Here is a 14,710-nt window from a genome sequence, read left to right on the forward strand (position 1 = left end):
GAGAACTTTGGTGGGTGCAGTAAAATCATAAAATCATAAACCATAAATGAAATGTAAATATAACAGTTTGTGGGGTTTAAGAGGTTTTATATGTATTAAATATTTTATTTTTATATATATTTTACTTTTTTTTTTTTTTTTTTTTTTTACTGGAAGGCTTTATCATTGAACAGAACTTTTCTGTATCCCCATCCTGCTATTCGTTTGCTTCGCCAGACTAAACCCTTAACTTTATATGAAGATGGACACGGTCTTGAAGCTCAGTGTGGTGGCTCCAGTCATGGGCATCTTGGCAATACTTGACTTCACCTAATTCTCACCGGGCAAACAGTTGGAGTGTGACAGGAGATGAGGTGGATGGATGAGTGCTTAGGCACGCTGCTGTGACGGCACCCACCTGTTGCTGAAAGCACTCATGCCCTTCAGTATGAATAATTTGAAACCTTAATACTAATTAAGTCACAAGGGGAGAAATCAGCTATAGAGACCGTACCCTTTGTACTACTCTATAAATTAGTTTATTTCTGTTTTAAAGCTGGGGATTTTAACTTGGAGGTCAATGGGGATTAACTTGCTTTTAGAGCCAGCCCCAAGTGGTCATTTGAGGAATTGCAGATTTTTCCACCTTGTCACTGACTTCATTTTTCAGCCCCAGATGTTAAAGCTAAACAGGGCTAATGCTAAAAGTTATATACTTGGTGCACAGACATTACATTTACACTACAGAAATTATACTGTAGAGCAAATAAGCGCATTTGACTTTATTTCATGTTTCAGAGCTGCTACATGTATTTACAGCAACACCTGCTCTAACCACAGGTCATTTCTATTAGTTAAAAGCCATTTAAAGCCATAAACCTAGAGTTTGTAAACAACATACTCGAGGTACTCCAGTTTGAAATGACAGTGCATTCTGGAAAGAACATATTTAGCTCAAGTACTTACAGCCAGCAGTATCTGCAGCGAGGAATGAGCCACCTCTATGAACTGGAAATCCATCAGACAGCCAGATATAGATATATATCGGTGGTCCTCGGGTGCCCAGGACGGGGGAGGGGTGATAGGTGTCACCCTGCACCCTGGGCCATTCTCCATCCACCAGGAGCGATGCATGGACAGGTTGAACGTCAGGACAAGGTCAGAGTCCTGGCGAGGCGACAGGGAGAGATGAAAAGGTAGAAAGAGAGTTGAATTACGTTCCAAAGACAGACGATACACAGACAGCCTGAATGTCAGGGCAGACTTTAACCGAGTTTTAATTAAACCAAACAGTTCGTCAGACCCAAGTCTGAGAGTGAGATGTAAAAAGAGAGAGGAGATGTCGGAGCTAAAAATAGATAGCAGATTTATAATACCAGGGATCTGAGCTGATATACAGGCAGGTAGGTAAAATAGAGACCGTAATGAAAGGTGGGGAAAGAATAATGGGAGGAGGTGAGAGAGAGAGAATGGAGAAGAGATAGCAAATAGCTTGGTTATGAGTTGAATTTTCTCCATGCATTAAAATATGTTGTTCATACATCCAACAAAGGACACTGAGGAGAAGATTTGTGTGAGACGATCAGAGGAGGCTCAGAAGCTATAATGGTCCAGTTCTGGTTTTAGGCATCGCAGACAAGTTTGGGTCTTTTGATTTATTTCGTCTTGTGCGGGACAAACGAAACCTCCGGGAGCCATCAAAAATTGAAAAGCACACGGAGTGCGTTGGCTACACCAGCTTGATGGCTCGATGAATGTCACCAGTGTCAGTCAGTCTAACACAGTATCGTCTCCACAGCACCGGAAGGATTGAAGGAGACGAATCCTAATGACTTTGTTGAGCCGTGACTTTTCCCGGGAATATGGTCAATACTGTCATTTAAAATGAGCATATCGCTCATAGCATCGGCACAGGGGCGGAACCACCGTCTGTGGCTTTCTGCTGGCTGTAGTCTTTGTGGTGTGTTCAAGTGCAACTTTTTGGCCCAGACATAGGCAACATGCTAGTCATTTCAATTGTTTGGGCATTTAGTCTTGTCACACTTGCTGTTCAGCTTGGATTAAACTTCGCACCACTTCAGCCACGTAGCTATGGCTTGTACGACTGACCCCTTACAACACGCAGAGCCTCTGGTCAGGCTTCTCTTCACCCTTTTTAATTTTAAGTGCCTCTAAGCCGCACATGACTGTCATCTTGGTTTAAATAATGCACATATTAACGACTCCATTTACCAAGGAGAGATATAGATCATTCCACCGATGTAAGGCCCAACTCGCATCTGCCCATGCGCTGCCTCGCCATTAGCCGAATCAAAAAGCTCAACGCTCCCTAAAAGCAGGCGAAAGCAAAAATCACTTTTACCGTGTGTGGTTTTGCAAAAGAAGTCTTTAATTATCCTGTGTTTGTCTATCAAAATTCAATTACTCTTTGTTCCCAGAAAGGGTTTAATCTGCAGTTTGTTGCCGCTGAAAGCTTAAACGAAATCAAAAGCGACAACGGCACCCGGTCGTCAGCGGCGACGTCAGATCATCCAATGAGCACAAATGTTCAGACGAGGCTTTACACAGAGATCCCATTCTTAAATTGACATCAACGCCTGTGTCAACATTGTTTCTTTATGTTTAACAGTCCTTCGTCTCCTTATGCCACAGCCACACTTAACTGTGTCACCTTCATCCATTCAGTTTTCTTTCTCCGTTTTCACTCTATTAATTTATATTACTTCCTCTCTTTCCTTTCTTTCTTTCTCTCGCCACCCCTCTTTTCTCCCTTCCTTTTCCTCCTCCACCTTTCTCTATTTCAGCGTAATGAGTAAATGCCTCATTAGCGCAGAGCTCTGATTAATGCCATCTCCCCTTGTTGTGCTCCTCTTTTTAATGAGTAAAATCTCTTTAAATTTCTCTCTTGCCCTCCCTCTGCCATCGCTCTCCCCCTCTCTGTGCCACCGCCCTGCTCCATATCCCTCTCCCTTTCTTTTTAGATTCATTTTCTTCTCTCATCTCTCTTCTTCCTTGCTCTTCTGTGTCTCAAACCTCTTCCGCGCTCCCTTTCTGTCTATTAAAGAGGTTAGGAGAGGGGTAACAATTATTTTGGTACGGTCTCATCTATCAGTATTTTTCTAACGAGCCTCTTTAAAAAAAAACACGCACACACCAACACGTTGGTAATTCTCAACGAAACGCTGAGTTTGTTAAAAAAATGTTGTTGGGACCGGGCAGGATGGACTGCTACTAAATCGGTAATATTCCCTCAGTTTGTGGAGGAAATGAAAATGGACACAAAAGAAGAATGTGGCTGAGCTCAGCCGAGCTTTTTGGCTTGGTTAGTTGTGCAAAACACGGCGACTTCATTTAACTTGAGAAAAACAAAATAATGCAACATGACTCAATATACTGTGTATTACACAAAGTGCAGTTTTGAAATATTTATGATTAAATACATCTATCAGGCATAACATTATGACCACTGACAGGAGAAGAAAGCAACACTGACCATACGAATGTGACAACACAATGTTCTACTGGGAAACTTTTGGACCTGGCTTTCATGTGGATGTTATTTAGACATGTACCACCCACCTGGACCAGACCATTCACCCCCCACCCTGTAGCAATGACCCTCCTTGATGGCTGCAGCCATCCCCAGCAGGATCAAAAGTGGTTGACATGAAACATGAAGAACAGTACAAGGTGTTGACCTGGCCTCCAAATTCACTAGTTCCCAAACTGATCAAGTGTCTGTGAGATGATCCACAGAGGCCCCTCCCCCATAGGGGGTCATAATGTTATGTCTGATCGTGTATGTAAAGTATTAAAGGAAAAAAAGGGAGCAGAAACAAGCAAAAGTGATGTACATATGCAACAGTCATTAGCAAAGCCAGATGTCTCCCTTTAGCTGTACGTACCCCTGATCTTCACTTATTCTTTCCTTTTTCTTTCTTTGTCAAAATAAGTAATAAACTAAACTACAACTACCCCTAAGCTCAACTGAACCTCGACTGAAGCGACGTCAACACGTCTTCATGTCTATATGAGTGAGTTCACCGTTTCACATGAATCTAAGAGCTGGATGCATTTTTGTGTTTCAAGATCCTCTGCTGCCTGGGTACGGACACCACTGAGGTCACGCGGCCTGTAAAATAGCTCAGAACCAGACTGGTACTAATAACAAAAAAAAAAAAGCGCATTATCTCCTTTGTGTTATCTCCTTTCCATTCACTCGGCTGCGGTGAGCCTCCACAAAAAGCCCCAACCGCACAGAGGTGGAGAAAATGTTATATTAAAAAACACATTAGAGATAACATGTATTTCTCCCAAATCCCCCCCAAAAAAAACAAATATTAAGAGTTGCAGTGTTCACAGAAGATTTGGAGACCGAGCTCAAATTACTCCGTTCTCACCACTGCGATACAAAGGAATTAAATTGCAGCCGTGTACTGGCACTGGCGTATTGATCTTATACGGTGGAATTTATTCAACGGTGCAGCGTTTAACCCACTAAGAAGATGAAGTCATAGCTCCAAAGTGATCTTCAGATATGAATCCGTCTGGTGATGAATGGGCTGTTTGGCTCGCAACCTCAAATAAAAAACAATATTGGCTGGAGTTGGATTAATATTTCCTTACTAACCTCCATTTCTGACTGCCCTCCGGTCTTTCTACATCTTTCCTTCCCTCCTTCTATTGGTCTCATCTCTCTCTCCAGTTATCTACTCCTGTCTTTCTCTCTCTCTCTCTCTCTATCACACACACACACACATGCAATAACACACACACACAGACTATAATTTCCAGTGTGCTAGTTGAGGATCATGCACTCATGCTCTCAGGTCTTTGTCTCTGACTGTGGGCTAGTGCCGCTTCAATGAACCACATCTGTTTTTCCTCTGCCTTTCTCTCCACCTCTCCCTCCCTCCCCCCCCTCCCTCTCCCTCTCTCTTTCAATTTCCCCTCAATTTCCCACCTCCATATTTTCCTTTGTCTTCCACTCCCAGGAGGCAAAAAAAAAGACCATTCTGAACGACCCTTCCTGTGATGGCGAACGAGGGAGGACTGATGCCCCTTAAATGCTACCTGGAACTATAAATGCTAGTTTTACAATTACAAGAATTGACAGCGCGTTTTCACGTTGGCAACTGGAAAAGTATGTAAATCTTGAAAAAAGAAAGAAAAAAAAAGAGGCGCTCGGAAACGAATGATGAATATCTTAGCAACTATTTTTCCATGAACCCTGACTCACATTCACCCTGCTTCTGTATGCATGGATGGATGAATGGATGGATGGATGGATGGATGGATGGATGGATGGATGGATGGATGGATGGATAAGGGGGCATAAGGGAGGGACTGCCCGTTTTTTCCACACGGCCGACTCTGCATCTGCTCCCTGGACACACACACACACACACACACACCAATATGTGTTATAAAGGACCTCGTAACACACACACTGACTCACACTTAATCTAACAGCTTTTTACATGCTCTAAACATACAGTACAAGCTCCGGCAGCCATGCAGCGACGCAGTCAGACATAAAAACGACAACAACGGTCTCCCAGGCTTTCAGTCTGCCCAGCGAGCTGACACAAAGATCAGCAGGTCCTCATACTAAACGGAGGAAAATGGAGGAGGGGGCAATATTTAGCTTCATTCTCTCCAAAGTCAATTTTTCACTCTATTTAACCAAGCCTCCATCTCCATCCCCTTTTTCTATCATTTTCTCCCTCTCCCATGTCTCTCTCTGTGTTATTTCAAACCAATATATTCAGTCACGGTGCATCTCCCTACATTGTTTTGCTGTGATTTCCCATGGGTGTTAGATGAGGCCTTAGCCCACGGTGCTTGAAGCGCTCCTCACCGATCAGACTGTTTGAGGGTGTTGGGGAATTGCGTGAGTGTGTGTGTGTGTGTGTGCATTTGTGCTTGAGGGTAGGTAGAGATGAGGTCTGTTCCAGATCCTAACCCCGACCTTAACCGTACTAAAGCCATTATCATTTCCTTCATTCTTTCAGATCATTATAGTGATTCAGCTCCAGGTGGAATCCATGAAGGGGAGAGGGCTGCCAACAGACGCCTTTAATGGGTTAATTTAGCTCTACGCCCCCAAGCTACACCTTAAGCAATAAATCTAAACGTTATTATTAAAACTATATTTATGTGATCTCAATAACAAGTACGCGAATGAGGCATAACATTATGACCACCCTAATATCACATAGGTCTCCCTTGCGACTCCAAAACAGTTGTGACTCATCGGAGAATAGAGGGTATGTGACGTCACCGCTGGCAAAGTCAGCTACAGACACTGAGTGGCAAAAAGTGACAGTTGAACATAAAGATTAATTAGTTTGAACCGTGGCCTTTAATAGCGTCTAAATTGTAAAATTAATTTTAAAAAAAGGTGAAGAGCTGTTGGGTGATTGACTGAACCAACAGATTTGAAAAGCAGTCAGAGATATATTTTTACAGATTTCTCCAACTGCCAAAGAAAAGAGAAGTAAATGGATCACTGCTTTACAAAGAACCAACTGGAAATCAGGCACAGAAACCTGGTGTTGTGGTTCACATTCAGTGTTGGGTAATATTCATTTATGCTGTATTTTTTTGATGAAGTCACACCTTAAGTTACTTCTTAAGTTACGTTCTGGATGGCGGTCAGATAAGTTTGTCAATGTTGTTGTTTTGGTGTAGCTACGGCCGACAGTAACTATTTCAGTTCCAAAAATAAACCAGCAAACATTTGCGATCACTCCTCATCATCCTTTTAACGTCCAGACGGGTGCGACAGTATTTGGCTAACGTACCTAACTCTTAGCGTTAGCTAATCTTTTATTTAGCTACATTTACCATAATGAAATGAGCTAAAACTAACTTAAACTAACTGAAACTGAGGCTAGTCCTCTTTTATAAATTCATACTAGTTCATATGGATCATTGTCGAGTCCAATTGGCCTTAATTTGATCTGATAATCCACATTTTTCCTTTTACTGCTACATTTCACTGAGGTTTTGCCACTAAGGTGGGCGTGGCCCCAGGCAGCAGTGGCATGAATTCATACCCTCTATAGATATGGGCCTTATTAATGTTGTGGGGGTCCTTTGAGGGGATGGGCCTCTGTGGATCCTCCCACAGATAGTTTCAGATCTAGTGAATTTGGAGCACAGGTCTACACCTTGTGCTGTTTTCCATGTTTTTTTGAGTTTGAGCTGCATCCTGCTGGGGATGTCTGCTGCCATTAAGGAGTGTCGCTGATATTGGGTGGGGGTGCCTGGTCTGGTCAGGTGAGTGGTACGTGTCTAAGAAACATCCACATTAATGAATGCCAGGTCCAAATTGTCCTAGCAAAATAGTGTATTGTCACAACATACAACATATACCTGCAGTGCCCACAAAAATGTCTGTGTATGAAACATCGCCATTAGACATGCTCCTAGATTTCTAATACTGTCTTTTGGTAGTCAAATTTTATCATGGCCATCCTGCGATAGCATGGGGACCTATCCAGGGTGTCTTTCAGAGGACAATAATGGTTAAAACTACAACCTGGGATATGATGAACTGCAGTTATCCTGTAATGGTTACGTGGTTAAGAGGAAGCACTTGGGATCAACCCAAAAGAAGTAAACTGTAAAGGGGCGTTAAAGTACAGGCAGATTAGCACCTACAATAAAACCAGACTTTACTGCTAGCACAGTGAAACTAAATCTATAACAGTCAAGGCTGGAAATGAATGCCCGCCACCATCTAAACCATCTGAAGTTTGACTGCAGCAGTTGGGTCAATCTAATCCATTATCTACTGCGGCATAAAGCCAATCTGTGTTCAATCAGCTCGTTTTATTTGAACAAGTAAAAACTCACTCTTGTCGTTGCACATGACACTATACAGTAACAATGAATAATCAAATTGAATCACCATAGCTTTGGGGTCCAGTGATAAAACTGGCTGCTAGAAATGCCCCACTAGAGATGTGTTGTTACGAAAAAAAAAAAAGAAAGCCAATTTCATGCCATGATTTTAACAAATGCATCCATTGATCAAACGCAGTTCGGGTTGATGGATTAACTCAGTGAATCAGGGTGGATGTTTTAACTAGAACGCCTATGATTAAATGTGTGGGATCCTCTCATTCATCGTCTCAGTGCCGGCACTGAATAAAAACTGAGGGGAGTGATATTACGCGACCATTAGCATTCAAACTGGTTCAACAAATCATTTTTTTAAAACTATCTTTAGGGATAAATTGGGTGGTTTGCAGTTTGATTAACTGTCACATTTCTTCGACTATTTATCCTGCAGTAAAAAGCTCTTCTTACTCTGACAACTGCATCTATTGATGTTGATGTGAAAATGATACGAAAGGTACATTGGATTTTCTCCCTGCGCTGCGTGAGATAACCGATCCTATCTCCTTTGTTGAACCAACTTCTTCTCTGTTCCTGCTTCTTCTTTTTCCCTTGTCCCCACGCCCCTTCTCTTGAAAGGGACTCTGAATCACATGTGGCTTTGTCCCACTACACATCATCCTTTATAACTCTTATCATACCTTCGCCTGTCTAAACCTCCCCGCCTATCTCCGCCCCGATGCCTCATTTATCTACCCCCGATCTTTCAGTCTTCTTTAGTTTCTCCCCTCGCCCCATCTTTCATTTTTATTCCTCACTCTCCCTGTGGTCACTCTTGTCACTCTGTCGCCGCTCCTTTGTGTGTTTGCAGACTGAAATTAGATGCCGGGATGGATATGGAAATCAAAATGGCACTGTCCTGATACTGTTTGGATTTGGTGTGCGAGCATTGTGTCCCTCATGCCCACTACCAAAGCTCACCAACACATGCACACACATTTTCACACATACGGCATTCCAAAAAAAACAAAAAAAAAAAACAACAAAAAACCAAAAACATGCAGGGTAAACCCTCCCACACAGCAAGCCACCCCCTCAGTAAATGAGTGACAGCTGAGCGCGGTGCATGTGTGCATCTACGTGTTTGCATCTGTGTGTCATCCGACGCCCAGAGGGTGGCTACATCTTTTATGTGACACAGTGGACTAGTGACAGTTCGCTGTCTGAGAGTGTGCACGAGTGTGCGCGGGAGCGAGTTGTGAATATGCGAGTGTGTATCTGTGTTTGCAGCGGGGTGACAGTTCTCTCTCCACAGGCTCCTCTCCAAAATCTGTCAGAGATGCCACATCAGAAATCTTTTTAAAGATTAATTTTATGGCATCGCTGCTTTATTAGATAGTGCAGCAGCGAGTGGCAGGAAGGATGGGAGTGTGACAGACTGATATATGGTATGAATCTCGGGCTTAAACTCAAATTACTGTCAAGACAGGATATACACCTTATCTTGCCTCTGGGGCTCTACAGGGGCCTTAAGGAAGGCAAAGATATCTATTAGACAGAAAGTTTCATCAAACAGAAACATGTCTTTACAAGACTGGTAATATATTGGGCTGTATTGACACATCAAACACTAACTTGTGATATATTGTCTACATGCATGAAATATGTGGTTAAGTTCCACTGTTTACATGCATCCCAAACAACAGCACTTCTAGTTGACGGGTACGCTGGAAAATGACCAAAAAGAGCCAGGAACCCATGTTCAGAAGTGTGGGAAGACACTTTTAAAAAATGAAATGGCTCACCACAGCAACACAACCGCTACACATGGGCATCTCAACAGAGAACACCCCCCAGCACTGTGCGTATCTGGACTAATAAAGTGAGTTTAGACTGAGGTTGGTGGACGTAGCCTGGGAGCTGTCGTCGTGTCGCTTTTCAGCAGATTTGCAAGTTGTAAACAGGGATGAGTACCATAAGGGCACCGGTGCTGATGCAAACAGCAGCAACCAGACTGAAAAAGCAAGGCAGATTTCGGTGCTTCATTTCTGTGCCTCCTTAGCTCTATTGCTGTGCCGACGCTACGCGTGACGTCACGGCAGTTTTTCATCCGCATGGATGGAAGTGAACCTTCAAAATGCCAAAGGCCAAACGGTCAAAGGTTTGGCTGTGCTTCACCTCAAAAGATGTAGACTGAGCAACCTGCTCGGAGGCCATACTGTGCAAGGGAGGTAACACCTCCAATTTGCATAGTATTTTTTTTAAAAGCTGAGAAATGTACTGTCTTTGATAGCCTGCGAGACCCCACGCCAAGCACATCTGCTGCCGCAGTTAGCGGAGTTAGCAGGATCCCTGGAGAAGAGAGTCCCAGCCTCGTGATTTTTTTTTTGGCATGTTCTCTGTGTTCTCTATGTTCTGTGGCTGCTGGTTTTGATCGACTGCTGTTTTTTATTATGATTATGACAGTTTGTTGTGAATTTTACTGCACGGTTGATCTTTTCTGTGGTAGTACTAGTAGACAATGAAATGCTTGTATACTTTTTGAGAAACAGCACTTTTGAACATATTATCATAGCTTAAAAATATACATCATACAGAATCAGTATTTAAGCTGTATGAATCTGTACAATCGTGTGAACATTTTAATAATGATATGTCAAAATTCTTGCTTGCTTGCAGTGCATGCTATTACCATTGATTAAAAATGAATGATATTTAATCGCGATTAATCGTATTTCTTAGTGTGGAAGTCAAAGGGTTAAGCACCAGCACCGCTTCCAAAGTACCGATATCAAATAAAACCGTAACGATCCCGAGTTTTAAATAGTGTGTTTATGACAATTCAACCTACAAAACTAAATGACATAGAATCACATTTTCGTTGCAGTCTGCGTGGGATCAGGCAACCTTCTGGTAATTGCAATCAGCACAAGTCGCTGAAGTTAAATTATACTCAACGCTATTTGTGGTAATTTATGGCAGAACATGGTAAGCAACATCATTCCTAATTAGATCTGCAATGAATAAGTCCTTTGGAAAAAGTTGAAGTTTGAAATCTTCACAGGTTTCATGTTAAAATATGAATTTATAGTAAAATGTTGTAAACAGAAAGTGGATGGTAGAAGTTATTAGTGGATCAGTGGACTGCTAAGAAAATCATCCATTCTTTAATCAAAAATATAATCAATATATCATTTGACTGAACAATTGCTTCCCTAGAGATAAAACTACCTATCACTCATTTGTTCAGCAGAAATGTAAATAAATATGAATTAGTCTTATATGGCATGTAAAGTTTAATATCGACCGCAGCATGTAAATGATATGCATATAAAATATGTAGTTTAGTTTAGTTTAGAACACATCTGAATGCACAAGTGTCTGCAGCTGCTCCAAGTGAATTGAACGCCGTTCATTGTGTTGCACACAAAAAGTGAGGGAGTGAAGGACTGGAGCACTGAAGCGCTGTGTGTGGTGAAGTGAGCCTCATTTTTGAGGTCTTAATCCTCATGATATGTTTGCCTTCTGCCAGCGTGCATCGGCGGACACACAACTGTGTAGTGTGTGCGCACTTGGGAGGATTAAAAAGCATATCTAGGGGGAGATCAGTGCCTGCTCATCGCTTGCTGATTCTGTAATGTGTTCTTTAAGAAAAACACTCAAGGAAAACACACCCATTAAGGCTGGTAGACACAGAAAACAGCTGTGTAATCACACTTTGGCTTTTCTTCACAATTTCCTGTTTTGTTTTTGTTTTTTTTGTTTTTTAAGGTTCTGCGGCTTGATTTATTATAATTAATCTACATCTTAACATTGCAGGACCAATGATTACTTTTGGTGTATTTTAGGGTGCTTGCACCTATATTTTGTTCAAAATCAGAGATATAAGATACAGTATGTAACTTTGAGCAATGGCGGCAACCGCTGACACTTTGCACTTTCAAAACAAAGTGAAAAGCCACACTACACTGCCACCAGCATTTCCTGCTGTGTCGTGGTTCATGTACCAGCGTTATGTGAACATGTTCAGTTTGATCAAGCATCTATGTGCCGAGAAGGCGCCTGCTGCTGAGAGATATCTGAGAAGGACAAGACGCTCCGGTGGCAGGGAGACGTCGCATCCTTCCATGGGCGACGTGTTTTCTCGCTGCAGAGGACTCATTAACCGACCTGGGGGGGAGACGCTCACAGTTTCTGAACAACAAACTAGGCATGAGAGCAGTCTCATTTGTGATTTGTTACTATTTTTGACAAAATAATATCACCAGACAGTGAACCGACATGAAGAGTCTTGGATGCAGAGAGGTCCACTAATGAGCGTGTATCAGACATTAGAACCTTGCAGAGTGATTTCTAATATTATGAGATGTTTATGAACTGGTCTCATATGATAGATCGAGAAGGTGACGCCTACACTTCGACTGCGTTCGAGGACTGCGTGATAGCTTGAAATCTTCTCAACAAGAGGAAGCTAATTGTTTTGTCAACTGCTGTTTTCCACTGTCGAGACCAAGCTGTCAGACTTGGAATAATTCAGGAATAAAAAAACAAAACAAAAGGTGAGTTATCTTTAATTTTCAGGCCAACCGTATGCGTGGGACAGTGTCAGTGACTCATCCGTGATGTGCATCAAGATGCCCTGTTCACTCTCAGTGTCACGACGTCTCATCAAACCCACTTTGCCGTTATCTCAACCATGGTGATGATCTGCCTGTTCCTCCACTGTCCGTCCATCTGGCTGCCTCACTTCAGGGCTTCAGACCGAGCTGACAAACGCTGACGCATTACCCCTCCCTGCTGTCCCTCCCACCTTTCCACTCACCACCTTGGGTTTACTTTGCCTGCCCAAGACGAAATGTCATCGGCACTTGGCAAATTTCATACCATTACAGGCCGACTATTTCTGACTCTCCGTCTTTCATGCTACAAAACTGAGAATATCTGCACTTCATCCGATGCACAGTCTTCAGCGGCGTTTAGAACGGCAACATATGTATGGAACTAAGTGGAATTGTTGTCTTCGCCTGCGATGCTTTCTGTTATTTAATAGACATAAAAGGCTATTACCTTCATCTCAAATACAAAGCCAGACCTCCGAGCATTCATTTAACTCCCTGTCAGTCTGATCAGTGTTGTGATAAATGTACACTGCTGGAAATGGGATGTAGAATCTGGATATCAAGTCTAATCATGGATAAAACTGAGTGTTGGCACTGAAAAATGACATCAAAGCTACAGCATGAATCCAAGAGTCACTGATAAAACGGCATAAATCAAAGCGAGGCTGATTGTCTCCCTGTTTCATACACAGATGTCAGATCTCTGTAATGAGGAAAAATGGAGTGTGTCACAATGAGTTTTGTCCTGTGACCCCAGCGTAATGGTCTGAGTGTATACGGTAATGTATTAAATTGGCTCTCTGCACGGGACAATACATAGGGCCCTGTGTTATGAGCTGCCATTGACCACAAATGGAGGCGCCGTCATGACAGGGGTACGTTTCTCGGCGTCTCGACAAAGGAAATGTCGAAGGAAGAGCGTGAATGAAAGGGAGGCAAGAGATGAAGACGAGCGAGAGCGAAGAGGAGGATGGGACAGATTCACATGGCACTTTGGAAAACAACATGAAAAAGACTTGATTATAGGGTGAGCGGAGGGAGAGGAGGAATGAATTACATGAGGATGAAGACAGCGAGGCACAGGAGGAAGGGGAGCGAGAGACACCGAGAAAGAGGGAGTCGGCATCAAAAGGCAATAGAGAGCGAGACTGATGGAAATTTCATTTCTATCATAGGATTCCTGAAGCACAGAGTATGTCATCATTACCCTTATCAAATACCAGCTGCGTGCAAATACATAAAAAAGAGGTAGGGCTAAGTAAGAAAAGAACATCTCACTCTACATTAATACACTCACAGATAGCTTGGCATTTTTTGAATCTTTCTAATTTTGCTGGGCTTCTTTAGACGTTCAGTGCCAGTTGTGAATCTATTTGGATGTCGATGGATGGTCATTTTCAACATGATTCAGGATAGTTTTAGTCTTGAATCCATCATGTAGACATTTCTGTTTTTGAAATGTCTCAACGTACGGATGAGTCGCCCTTAAATTTGCCGCTGACATTTACGTTCCTCTTAGATTTGGGGATGTCTTAAGTTTGGTTTACTCTCTGTTTCAACCAGTCTAGAGATGGTAAGAGGCTATGTCATCCAAAGTATTTATACCTGTGTGCCTCTAAAACACTAGTTGTTTTACTTTGTACTTCACACAAGTGCAACTTAACTACATAATAAATGTGGATCAACGGTTATTTTTATTGAAATCCCAGTGACACAGAACATAGAGAAGACATCGGCAGTGTGTAGGAGCTGCTGAGACACGTGAACAGGACAATGCACGTGGGACCAATCACAGTGGTTGTGGTCACCGGCATCAGGTAACACTGTAGGCTACAGCGTTGGGTCTGGAGGAATGCCATAGCTACAGCAGAGAAATGACGCACGACTATAAATTAAGATTTATTTGTCCACACAGCAGAACTGTTGGGTAAAAACTGTTACTAGTCATCTACTTTGGTTTATGATTAAATCTGTGAAACTACATTGCTGAACAGAATGGCCATCCTATGTACCCCACTCGTATTTTGAGTTAAATGTTAGAAATGTAGAAAATGTTACACTGTTGTTGTGAGTATGTTAAGGCTCTTTTACAGTACTACGGGAGCTAGATGCCATGACCAGTGTGGCACGTTCTATAACAACACCAACCACGGCTATGTATTTTTTGCCAGTCAGGTAAATTTTTGTTTCTACTTCCTGCTTCACTTTCAACAGTGGCAGGTGAAACATTTGGGGAAATTTCGGCAAACACGAGTCATACAAAT

The 14,710-nt window shown here is 42.5% G+C and overlaps 1 protein-coding gene across 1 annotated transcript in view; it reads right to left on the reverse strand.

Moving 5' to 3' along the window:
• Positions 1–14,710, reverse strand: part of nkain2 (sodium/potassium transporting ATPase interacting 2) — an 83,916-nt gene that overhangs the window by 25,988 nt on the left and 43,218 nt on the right. Inside the window, exon 4 of the mRNA XM_047573980.1 lies at positions 946–1,146. Coding sequence (XP_047429936.1) covers positions 946–1,146 — 201 coding nt within the window. The remainder of the gene's footprint in view (positions 1–945; positions 1,147–14,710) is intronic.

This window comes from Mugil cephalus, chromosome 21 (genome assembly GCF_022458985.1).
Source record: "Mugil cephalus isolate CIBA_MC_2020 chromosome 21, CIBA_Mcephalus_1.1, whole genome shotgun sequence".
NCBI lineage: Eukaryota > Metazoa > Chordata > Actinopteri > Mugiliformes > Mugilidae > Mugil > Mugil cephalus.